This window comes from Bufo bufo, chromosome 4 (assembly GCF_905171765.1).
Source record: "Bufo bufo chromosome 4, aBufBuf1.1, whole genome shotgun sequence".
NCBI lineage: Eukaryota > Metazoa > Chordata > Amphibia > Anura > Bufonidae > Bufo > Bufo bufo.
The window spans coordinates 127,870,585-127,884,108 of NC_053392.1; the positions used below are offsets into that span (position 1 = coordinate 127,870,585).

The window sequence follows — 13,524 nt, forward strand, 5'->3', positions numbered from 1 at the left end:
CTGAAACTCCGTGTTGCTCAGCGACAGACCCAAAACCTGACAGATCTAGAGGAGATCTGTGTGGTGGAGTGGGCCAAAAATCCCTGTTGCAGTGTGTGCAAACCTGGTCAAGAACTACAGGAAACATTTGACCTCTGTAATTGCAAATAAAGGCTTCTGTACCAAATATTAACACTGATTTTCTCAGGTATCAGCAGTGCTGGACAAATAAATTCTTTAAAAATCATACAATGTGATTTCCTGATTTTTTATTTTTTTTATTCTGTCTCTCAGAGTGGGAATGCGCCTACAATGTGAATTTCAGACCCCTCCTTGATTTCTAAGTGGGAGAACTTGCAAGATCGCAGGGTGTTCAAATACTTCTGTTCCTCACTGTAAATTAAGCGTATAGGTAGACTAAGAAACCAGGTCTACATCAGTTGCCAGCACATATAAGGGCTCATGCACACGGCAATTTGCGGTCCCCAATGCACGGGCAACATCTGTGTGGCGACCAGGATGGATCGAGACCCATTCAACTTGAATGGGTCTGTGATCCGTCCACACCGTAAAAAAATAGAACATGTTGAACAAGTGAATGGGTCCACATCCGTGATGCGGGGTGCACACGGCCGGTGCCTGTGTATTGCGGCCCCGCTGTATGCAGGCAGCAATACGGCCACGGCCAGGCAACAGCCATGTGCATGAGCCCTAAGCCTGATCTATGAATGCTCCAAGCCTGGTGGTAAATCAGACATATATTTAGACCCAGAACACAGGACTAAAAAAAAACCTGCCATAACAAATGACCCCCTATGAGTCCTAGGAGGGTAAGAGGGGGTTATATACCAACTTTCAGGGCAATTGAAGAAACTTTGGTTCATCCCGATTCGATTGGTGTCCGAACCCGAAACAAATTTTGACTGGTTCGCAGTGTTGATCGAGCACGCTCAGCCGAACACCAGTTCGGCACGAGCATCGCTATGGTCGGCCGGACACCGCGTGTGCTCGAGTGCGATGCTCTAGTCAGTGTATTCAAATATAATTTAGCATCTATTTCTGAATAGTTTTTGAACTTCCAACCCCTTGTACATTAGAGGCAAGGACCTTATCCACTCAGCTATAAAGCTGAATGCTAAACTGTGTAAAAAAATTAAAACTCATAGAAGTTTCTGATGTAGTGAGTATTGCTATTCAGCAGAAGACTTATTTTATATTTCTGTGCAGGTCAACATGTAGCTCTATAGTGTAGTGACATTTATACATATATGTTTTTAGCCATAATATATTTACTAGTGTTGATCGAGCACCATAGTGCTCGGGGCTCGGGCCGAACACCCGAGTATAATGGAAGTCAATGGGAGAACCCGAGCATTAAACCAGGCACCCCCTGCTCTTAAGAGGGGAGGGTGCCTGGTTCATAGTAAAAGGTCAGAAATTGATGGAAACACCACCGAAATGGATCGGGAACAGCATGGGGAGGATGTCTGGATGCATCTTTGACTCCCAGGTCGTTACTGGGAACGATGTTGTCCGAATAGTATGCCACTTTTACAGACTTACAATAATACGCACAAAACCGAAAAAAATAATCTATTTTAGAGGAAAAATTGTTAGGAAATGTTATTTCCTGTATATTTACTTGTATATAAAGTGCAAGTGCTGCCAAAAATTACAAGGAAGAGGCACTCCGATACAACCTGTATATCACATAAAGGAGGGCCTCATTCGCATTGTGGTACAATTGTTCATGTATTGAGACTCCTACACTCATAAAGCCTATGCACTAAGTGAAAGGGCTTACAAAAATTATAAGGAATCGGCACTACAATACACCCTTTGCTACACATAAAGGAGGGCATCATAAACAGCCTTGACAAAATATGATTGATGGCCTGCTGGTGACCCTCAAAAACATTTGGAGCAAGGGCCTGCTGATCTGACCATCTAAAACATTATGAGTGAGGGCCTGCTCCCACTTTGCTGACTCTAGATAACCTGGGGCCCCTGACGGTGACGATCCATTCGGATGTCTGGCCTATTAACTTTCGATGTTATTGTCAGTGCAAACCATGTTGACTACAGGTTAAGGAGTAATCAGGGTTTGATTCCGGAGAGGGAGCCTGAGAAACGGCTACGGCTACCACATCCAAGCAAGGCATCGTGCGCACAAATTACCTATTAGGTATAATTAGGTGAGGGCCTGCAGGTGAGCTGACTCTGTAAAAGATTCACATCCATATGTGGTGGGACTGCAGTCCCATAAAGTGTGTTTGGATTCAGGTTTTTCAAATGCTAACCAATCTATGACAATTCCCACTCACCCCGGATCCTGCCCTAGCTCTATTATCATTAGGTATAGATACATTTACCTTTCTACATGCTATCATTATCTCTCATGTGTGTATAGCAGTAAGACACAAAATTGCCTCATCATGGAAAACTCAAACTCCTATACATATCTCTACTATTATTAAAATGGTTAACAAACAGTGTTGGTATGAGAAGATGTCTGCCTCGGCATTCAATTACTTAAATAAACACTGAGTTAGATTGGAAATCTGGACTTCATCCACATTATACTCACCAACTTCTTAAGTGCTCCTATACGATCTTAGTATCTTAATGTGTACTGATATATATAGCAATGTATTTTCAATGCGTATACATTACTACAAATATTGTATTTTGCTTATACTAATCCCTTACTCCTTTCATCTACCACTTAGATGATCTGACTCTCGATAACTGCCTTGTGATATAACAAAATATAACTACATACTTGATGTTATGATATATCCCTCCAGTTACTTTATTATTGTTTTTTTACACTATAAATAACTTGTAAACTGCTGCCATGTCAGGTACTATTTTCCGACCTAATGTATGTAACTGAACATATATGGCACACCAATAAAAATTATGTTTAAAAAAATAAAAAAAAGAATGAATCAGTTTGGCTCCGTTCCGCCTCTATTCCACTTTGGAGGCAGACACCAAAACGCTGCTTGATGAAACTGAGCCAAATGGATCCGTCCTGACACACAATGTAAGTCAATGGGGACGGATCCGTTTTCACTGATACAACATGGCACAATAGAAAACGGATCAGTCCCCCATTGACTTTCAAGATAGATCAATTTTGGCTATGTTAAAGCTAATACAAACGGATCCTTTCTGAACGGATGCATGCGGTTGTATTATCTGAACGGATGCGTTTGTGCAGATCCATGACAGATCCGCACCAATCACGAGTGTGAAAGTAGCCTAACCTAGTGGATGGCCAGTTTTTCCATATGCATGGTTTGACAACAAGCGCATTAGACAAAAATATTTCTGTGTTTGCGATTGATTCCGCCCCTCTATCTCAAAGCTGTCTGTCTCAAATGGTGTAGGACATTCGCCTAAAGGTGGGAGATTCTCATATTGAATCAATTTCATGTTTTGTGCTGGAGGGTTTGCCTGCTCCTCTGCTGCTAGGTTTACCATGGTTAACCAAACATAACCCTACCATCGATTGGCAAGTGAGACAGATTCTCGATTGGAGTGATTACTGCATTGACAACTGTCTCAGCACGTCGCTTTCTGTTGTAAAATGTTACCTTCTTTCCTTTCTGATTTTTCTGATGTTTTCTCTGAGGGTGGAGACCAGGAGTTGCCTCCTCATTGGGAGTATGATTGCCCCATCAACCTTGTTCCCAGGGCTAGATTGCCAAAGTCTCGGTTGTATAATCTTTCTGAACCCGAAAGAGTAGCCAAGCGAGAGTATATCACCGAGAGTTTGGCTAGGACCTCTTTCACATGACCGTATGGCATTTTCAATGTTTTGCGGTTTGTTTTTCACGGATCCGTTGTTCTGTTTTTTGTTTCCATTGTCTTTCCGTTCCGTTTTTTCGTATGGCATATACAGTATACAGTAATTACATAGAAAAAATTGGGCTGGGCATAAAATTTTCAATAGATGGTTCCGCAAAAATGGAACGGATACGGAAGACATACAAACGCATTTCCGGATGTGTTCCGTTTTTTTGCAGACCCATTGATTTAAATGAAGCAACGGAACGTGAATTGCCGGCAATAATAGGACATGTTCTATCTTTCAACGGAACGGATAAACGGAAATATGAAAATGGAATGCATACGGAGTTCATTCCGTTTTTTTTTTCGGAACCATTGAAATGAATGGTTCCGTATATGGACCGTATATGGAACGCAAAAAACGGCCCGTAAACGAAAAAAAAAACAGTCGTGTGAAAAAGGCCTAATGGTCATATTAGACCATCCAAATCACCAGTGGCTGCAGGCTTCTTCTTTGTTAAAAAAAAGGATGGAACTCTTAGGCCATGTATGGACTTCCATGAGCTTAATTGCATCACTATCCGTGATCCCTATTCCCTTCCTTTGATCCCAGATTTATTCAATCAGATTGTTGGTGCCAAGGTGTTCTCTAAGTTGTATTTGAGGGGGGCATATAATCTGGTAAGAATCAAGGAAGGGGACTGATGGAAAACGGCCTTTAATACTCCTGAGGGTCATTTTGAGAATCTGGTCATGCCTTTTGGTTTGACAAATTCCCAAACTCTTGGTGCACCTTCACCAGTAGCTCAGGCAAATTGGGATAGGTTTTGAGAAACCGCTGAACCACAAAGTTTAAGAAATGGGCTAGGCATGGGATGTGTGTGAGCTTGCCGAGCTAAAAAGCCGCCACCAATTTACGGCCATTATCAGACACAACCATGCCTGGTTCTAAATTGAGTGGCGAGAGCCACAGTTCAGTCTGGTCTCTTATCCCCTGCCACAGTTCTGCGGCAGTGTACTGTTTGTCCCCTAAGCATATCAGCTTCAGCACGGCTTGTTGCTGCTTCCCCACTGCAGTGCTACACTGCTTCCAGCTACCGACTGATGACTGACTGGTGCTGCACGCAAATAATTTGGAGGTGGAAGTGGAGTAGGAGGAGAAGTGGTTGGAGCCACTAACGTAGGTGCTGGCGGCAACCCTGATTGACGTAGGGCTTGCAATCCTTGTCGTCGATAGCGCCTGTGCCATCCCAGGGTACGACTTGCTTTCGACCTCCACAACATTCACCCAGTTAGCCGTCAGGAAAATGTAGCGTCCCTGACCGAATGCACTTGTCCATGTGTCCGTGGTTAAGTGGAACTTCCCAGTAACTGCGTTGGTCAGAGCACGTGTGATGTTACGGGACACATGTTGGTGTAAGGCGGGCACAGCACACCTTGAAAATTAGTGGCGGCTGGGGACTGCGTAACGCAGGACGGCCGCCGACATGAAGCTGCAGAAGGCTTCAGTGTCCACAAGACTAAATGGCAACATTTCCAGAGGAAGTAATTTAGAAAGCTGCGCATCTAGTGCTATGGCCTTCGGGTGGGTGGCTGGGTATTTGCGCTTGTGTTCAAATGCCTGGGGTAAGAACATTTGTACGCTGCGCTGGGACACGGAAGTGGATGTGGTCACTGATGGTTCTTGCGAAGGTCCAGGTGCAAGGCAGGAGGCATCCGGGCCTGCGCCTTCGACAGGGGATTGGCCAGCACCTGACACAGGGGAAGAGGAGGCAGTGGTGTGACCCCCAGACACAGATTGTCGACCCAGGCATTCGGACCACTTATTACGGTGATTTTATGCCATGTGGCGGATCATGCTGGTGGTGGTGAGGTTGATAGTGTTCACACCCCTGCTCATTTTTGTGTGTCACAGGTTGCAAATTACAATTCTTTTGTCGTCCACACTTTCCTCAAAAAAGCGCACGACTGCGGAACACCTACCCCTGTTTGGCGTGGCCCGCCTTCTCCCTTTTGCCACCCCACTGCCTCTTCCAGCCTGTTGCGGTCCTGCAGATCCCTCCCCCTCTGTACTGCTGACCTTGCTCAGCTTCCCACCTTCCCAGGTTGGGTCAGTGACTTCATCGTCCACCACCTCCTCTTCCATTTCCTCACTCTGCTCATCCTCCTGACTTGTTGACCTAACCACAACCTCAGTGATTGATAACTGCGTCTCATCCTCTTCCTCAACCTCTTGAGACAGTAATTGCTGTTGAGTAATTGGCAACTGTGTCTCATCATCATCCACCTCATTAAACAGTAATAGCCGTTCCCACCGTCATCTTCTTGACTGTGGATGCTCAAGAGTTTGGGAATTAGGGCACAAGATCTGTCCCTCTTCAAGCGTGCTTGGCGAGAGGACCAAATCAAGGAATGGCGAGGAAAAGAGGTCCTCGGAAAACATCCGAGCGTGGGATCACTTGTTTGGCCAGACTCTCCATGGTGGGAGGAAGGAATATAAAGACTGGACTTGGTGGAAGACAGGGTGGTGCTTAACCAACTGGAAGTATTATCTGCTGCAATCCAACCGACCACCTGGTCGCACTGGTCTGACTTCAAGAGTGGTGTCCTGCGCTGCCCTGCAAACTGGGACATGATGCTAGGTATCGTTGATGACTGTTTTTCTTGTGCTCTGGCAGCAGGCACAGTTTCAACATGCACAGGGCCACGGCTTCTGCGTGCACCATCAGCATCACGGCCACTTCCCCCATCCCTTACTGCTCGCCTTCTTCATTTTAAATGTGATATATGCTTGAAAGTATGTCACATGTACAGTAGCACAGGATTTTGAAGTGTATGTGCCAAAAAATTAAAAAAGGTATTTGGGATGTGGAAACGTCAAACAGGAGATATCCCGCAGATAATGTCAATGCTGTCACCAGTGGCTAGTAAAAAATTACAGGGAATGTCACAGGTATTTGGGATGAGGAAACTTTATACAGGAGAGGTATCAACGGTAATGTCACTGTCCAAAGCGTGTACGTAAAAAGTACTCTGTATGTCACAGATAAAAAATTTAGGCGCACACATTACACTGCAGATGTGACACTGGTAATCTCACTGTCTGCAATGGACACCGTCTACAGAAATAGCACACTGGATGTCACCGATATTTTAGGGATGCGCACACTTTACACAGGAGATGTGGCGTGGATAATTTAACTGTCCACAGCATACACCGTCTACGGAAAAAATACATTGGATGTCACTGTTATTTTAGGGATGCACACACTTTGCACAGGAGATGTGGCGCGGAAAATTTAACTGTTCGCAGCGGACATCGTCTACAGAAAAAGGATATTTGGATATCCCTTTTATTTTAGAGATGTGCACACTTGAAAAGGTTTCTGTCACCTGAAAAATGGGTATTAAGCTGGCTGATGTGCTAATGTCAGCTGAACATAACTATATTAGTGCCATTTCACTGTCTTTATTGAGAAAAACGAACTTTTATAATATGCTAATTAGCCTCTAGTAGCAGGGGGGGGGGGCGTTGAACCTGCTCCTAGAGGCTCCGTTTGCCCACCTTTTTTTACGCCCTTCTTCTCATGATTGACAGGGCCAGGCAGCCCTGCTCTACTCCCGCCGGCCGTGTCTGCAGTGTAAATATCGCTCTGTTCAGTATTCGGCACAGGCGCAGTAAGAAAGCCAGCAACCGCCGAGCGTCCTTCCTTCATTGCACCTGCACTGAATACTGAACGTCACGAGATTTACATTGCAGTGGCCGGCGGGAGAAGAGAAGCGCTGCCTGGCCCTGTCAATCAAGAGAAGAAGGATGTGAAAAGAGGTGGGCAAACGAAGCCTCTAGGAGTAGGTTCAACGCCCCCCCCCCCCCCCCCCCGCTCCTAGAGGCTAATTAGCATATTATAAAAGTTTGTTTTTCTCAATAAAGGCTTTAGGCAGTGAAATGGCACTAATATAGTTATTTTCAGCTGACATTAGCACATCGCTAATGTCAGCCAGCTTTTCAGGTGTCACACATTTTTCAGGTGACAGAAACCCTTTAAACAGGAGATGTGGCGCGGATAATTTAACTGTCCGCAGTGGACACCATCTATGGAAAAAGTACACTGGATGTCACTGATATTTTAGGGATGCACATACTTTACACAGGAGATGTGGCGAGTATAATTTAACTGTCCGCAGCGGACACCGTCTACGGAAAAAGTACACTGGATGTCACTGATATTTTAGGGATGCACACACTTTACACAGGACGCTGGCTTGGCGTCTCACGTGATCTGTCACGTGGTTTCCTCTGTGCCGGTCAGCTGATGCTGATGCTTCTATCTTGCGATATGTTGATCCTATTGTTTTCTTCTGGTTATGCAGAAATCCGAAATCCTTCAATGACAGTGTGGGTAATGGTGGGTAGTCTCATAGGTGATACCCACCATTACCCACACAGTCATTGAAGGATTTGGGATTTCTGCATAACCAGAAGAAAACAATAGGATCAACATATCGCAAGATAGAAGCATCAGCACAGATGAAACCACGTGACAGATCACGTGAGACGCCAAGCCAGCTACACAGACCGCACAAACATACAACGTGAAGCAGCAAGATGCCGGGGACTATTACTGAATCCAGCACTGCTATCACAAAGCGAAAAGTCTGACTGCAGGGTGAGTACTAGCTAATTGCCGTGTGGGACGCCACCGACAATAGCGGACATTGAGCCATCAAACACACAGTGAGTAATAACTAGTCCCTATTACTATACATTGTTTTCTCGGCATAACCATCACTCACCCTGCTGGCGCACACCACTCATTTTACTAAGCATCTATAATTGACATTGGAATAACCCAACTACACATCTACTTCATCGAATAAAGTTTCTTTTGTATCCTTCATCCTTACCTTATTCTATTTTTGATCTATTTATCATTTTACCTTATTCCTATCATCACCTACTATTATTACTATATAATAATATATGTAAATATATTATGGCTAAAAACTTATATATACATAAATGTTTCTGCCGGGATTCAAACTCCCAACCTTGTACATTAGAGTCAATGATGTTAACCAGTACACTATAGAGCTACATGTTAACCTACACAGAAATATAAAATAAGTCTTCTGCTGAATAGGAATACTCACTACATCAGAAACTTCTATGAGGTTTTTCGGACACAGTTTAGCATTCAGCTTTATAGCTGAGTGGATAAGATGCTTGTCTCTAATGTACAACATTGGGAGTTCAAATCCTGGCAGAAATTAGATTTAAATACCCTGGGGTGTCCCCAAGCACTGACTCCATATATGCATATACCTATATATGGAATCAGAGCAGGGACTCCTTATCTGAACTAGAGTCTGACCCCCTCCCCTCTTCAGAGCAGGAGGTGTCTGGGGTTCTCCCATTCACTTCCGTTGTGTTCAGATGAGCACTTTGTTGCTCGATCAACACTACTGGTTTGCTCATCCATAATATGCATATATAAAATACTTTCAGGACATGTTCATTTTACCTGATATATATCAGCATCATATGGAGCAGGATCCCACATGATCAATATCACATCTTTATATATACGATTTTCCAGGAAATGGTGATCGACGCTCGTAACAACCTGCAAGCAAGAGAAACATTATAATATCTTATTATAATATAATAATATATTTATTGCATGTATTATACTACCATTGAATAAAAAAATAAGAACCCAGATAGAAATTTTGGATCGTTGCAAAACTTGGCATGCAGTTATATCTCAAGCAGATATTTAAATGATTACAGGTGTCGTCTGATATCCTGCTCCCTTCCCCCCACTTGCTGCCCCCTCTTTTTGGAGGCTGTAATTGATGGGTCACATCCTCATTTTATGAAGGAAGCGATTATAGAAGCATTGATAAAGCTAGGTAAGGAACCATTTTCTCTAACTCTTAGGCTAGGGCTAGACCGTGACATGAGTCACGCAACTTCTTGTCGCCGAAAAGTTACGCAACATTTTTTAATGATAGTCAATGGTGTTGCACTGTGGCATGCTGAGACTGTGACACGACAATTGGAAAAAATCCATCTAAGTTGGATTTTTGTGCGACACGTGACGCCGTGTAGCCCTAGCCTTCCAGGCCTATATCAATTCTGCCTTGTGATGTCAAAATCTTGGAGAAAGCACTAGCCATTATTTTTGTAAGGGCTCATGCACACAACCATATCTTCTTTCCGTGTCAGTTCCGATTGTTTTGCAGCCTGTGTGCGGAACCATTCACTTCAACGGGTCCGCAAAAAACCTGAAATGACGAAATTACTCCGTGTGCATTCCTTTTCCATATGTCCGCAAGTCCATTCTGCAAAAAAATATAACATGTCCTATTCTTGTTCATTTTGTGGACAAGGACAGGCATTGTTACAATGGGTCCGCAAAAAAAAAACTGATGCAACACGGACGTCACGGACCGCAAAATACATACAGCTGTGTGCATGAGCCCTAAGGCTACATTCACACGACCGTATGTGTTTTGCGGTCTGCAAATTGCGGATCCGCAAAAAAAAAAATGATGGCGTCCGTATGGCATCCGTTTTTTTTGCGGATCCATTGTAACAATGCTGTCCGCATTTTTTGCGGACCCAATGAGATCAATGAGTCCTTATCCCAAAAAAACAGAACGGACACGGAAACAAAATACGTTCGTGTGAATGTAGCCTAAAGGTGATCTCCTCTTTTGTTCAATCTGCATCTATGCCAGATATTCCTATGGCTATAAATGCATGTCATTTGTATTTGTACTTCCATTATTTCCAATAATAATTAATAGTGTTGAGCGATTCAAAGTTAACAAAGTGGAATTCGATCCAAATTTCAGGAAAAATTTGATTAATCCGAATTTCCTGGTGCTTAATGCTAACGAATGAAAACCCAAAACATACCTTATCCATTTGATCACGGAGAGGATGTTACGACCATCTTGACTGAAGAAAACATGGCAATTCTCACATCACCACATCATCACGCTGGGTGGACGCGGTGACGTAATCTCGAATGACTTTACCGCGCCAGCGTAGCGTGATGACATGGGGACATCACATGTCAGCGCACACGAGAATTGGCATGTTTACTTCAATCAAGATGGCCGTGACGTCCTCTCTGCGATAAAATCGATGAGGTATGTATTTTTTTGTTTTAACCCCTGGTTTACCCCCGATAGGCTGAATTTGACTGTCAGATGCTGCAATCAGCGTTGAATGCAGCATCTGAGGGGTTAAATGATAGGGAGAAGTGCGATTGCTGTTCCCCCTTCATTGCCCCCGCTCCTTACAATGGGATGCGATTTGTTACGGAGTAATTCCTAACATTTTTGTTAACTTAGTTAATTTTTTAAAACTTTGCTCATCGCTAATTAATAATGTTGCCATTCATACAGCGTCTGAAATTAAATAAAGAAGCGACAAGTTTCTTCTTGATATGGAACCTTTATGGAAAACATGGCTGGGTAGCTGCACATGGATTAACCCTATTAAACAGAGCTAATCCGGAGGTCAATCCATGACATCACAAACTGCAAATCCATGGCAAAAATCCATGGCAGAAAACCTTATGCCATACCAAGACTATTGCAAAACAGGAAAATAAACAATAAACAAGAGGTATATCAAATAAGATGGTACAATATAATGTTATATCCACTCAGAAGTGTAGCATGGGGGGGAGAGGGGAATATTGTGCCGGGCGCCAAATTGCAGTGGGCGCCAGTCAGCAGGCAGTAAAATGAGGGTATGAGGCAGTTAAACGGCACAAAGATCACAAATATGAGTTAGTGACAGTCTGCACCGGGTCGCCCAAACACAGGCTGCGGGGGAGTTAGACATCTATTGTCTGTCACATACAATGGTGTCTTGACACCTTTTTCTGGGAGGTCATTATCACCTACTGACTCCAATTAGGATAATGGAATCAACACCTTTGACCCCATGCTGGGTATAATGACCTCTGACCCCATGCTGGGTATAATTACCAGATGTTGATTCAGTTACATATTTATTCCCAGAGAATTCTTGTACAGTCACTAAGAATTGAGAAAGCTCGTTGGAAGAACGAGTGAAACGTTTTCAAGAAATCTACAGTAAGTCCAGTTACCTTGATTTATTCTTCACAGATATACCATGACCTGGATAAATGAGAACCTTCACAGACACTATGGGGGTGGAGAGGACGGAGGAGGATTACTATATACAGTAGAGACCAAAAGTTTGGACACACCTTCTCATTCAAAGAGTTTTCTTTATTTTCATGACTATGAAAATTGTAGATTCACACTGAAGGCATCAAAACTATGAATTAACACATGTGGAATTATATACATAATAAACAAGTGTGAAACAACTGAAAATATGTCATATTCTAGGTTCTTCAAAGTAGCCACCTTTTGCTTTGATTACTGCTTTGCACACTCTTGGCATTCTCTTGATGAGCTTCAAGAGGTAGTCCGTTTAATGGTTTTCACTTCACAGGTGTGCCCTGTCAGGTTTAATAAGTGGGATTTCTTGCCTTATAAATGGGGTTGGGACCATCAGTTGCGTTGAGGAGAAGTCAGGTGGATACACAGCTGATAGTCCTACTGAATAGACTGTTAGAATTTGTATTATGGCAAGAAAAAAGCAGCTAAGTAAAGAAAAATGGGTGGCCATCATTACTTTAAGAAATGAAGGTCAGTCAGTCAGCCGAAAAATTGGGAAAACTTTGAAAGTAAGGGCTATTTGACCATGAAGGAGAGTGATGGGGTGCTGCGCCAGATGACCTGGCCTCCACAGTCACCGGACCTGAACCCAATCGAGATGGTTTGGGGTAAGCTGGACTGCAGAGTGAAGGCAAAAGGGCCAACAAGTGCTAAGCATTTCTGGGAACTCCTTCAAGACTGTTGGAAGACCATTTCAGGGGACTACCTCTTGAAGCTCAAGAGAATGCCAAAGAGTGTGCAAAGCAGTAATCAAAGCAAAAGGTGGCTACTTTGAAGAACCTAGAATATGACATATTTTCAGTTGTTTCACACTTGTTTGTTATGTATATAATTCCACATGTGTTAATTAATAGTTTTGATGCCTTCATAGACAAGAAAATAAAGAAAACTCTTTGAATGAGAAGGTGTGTCCAAACTTTTGGTCTGTACTGTATATATAGAGAGAGTGGGCCATAATTATAAAGAGGGGGCCAATACTTCATATACAGTTGCAAGAAAAAGTATGTGAACCCTTTGGAATGATATGGATTTCTGCACAAATTGGTCATAAAATGTGATCTGATCTTCATCTAAGTCACAACAATAGACAATCACAGTCTGCTTAAACTAATAACACACAAAGAATTAAATGTTACCACGTTTTTATTGAACACACCATGTAAACATTCACAGTGCAGGTGGAAAAAGTATGTGAACCCTTGGATTTAATAACTGGTTGAACCTCCTTCGGCAGCAATAACTTCAACCAAACGTTTCCTGTAGTTGCAGATCAGACGTGCACAACGGTCAGGAGTAATTCTTGACCATTCCTCTTTACAGAACTGTTTAAGTTCAGCAATATTCTTGGGATGTCTGGTGTGAATCGCTTTCTTGAGGTCATGCCCCAGCATCTTAATCGGGTTGAGGTCAGGACTCTGACTGGGCCACTCCAGAAGACGTATTTTCTTCTGTTTAAGCCATTCTGTTGTTCATTTACTTCTATGCTTTGGGTCGTTGTCCTGTTGCAACACCCAT

General features: G+C 43.2%; 1 protein-coding gene across 3 annotated transcripts in view; it reads right to left on the minus strand.

Annotated features, from left to right (window-relative positions):
- Positions 1 to 13,524, minus strand: part of LOC120997659 (beta-galactoside alpha-2,6-sialyltransferase 1-like) — a 199,685-nt gene that overhangs the window by 29,423 nt on the left and 156,738 nt on the right. For all 3 annotated transcript variants that reach the window (XM_040427851.1, XM_040427853.1, XM_040427852.1), the window contains one exon: positions 9,300 to 9,401. In XM_040427851.1, the coding sequence (XP_040283785.1) occupies positions 9,300 to 9,401 (102 nt within the window). The remainder of the gene's footprint in view (positions 1 to 9,299; positions 9,402 to 13,524) is intronic.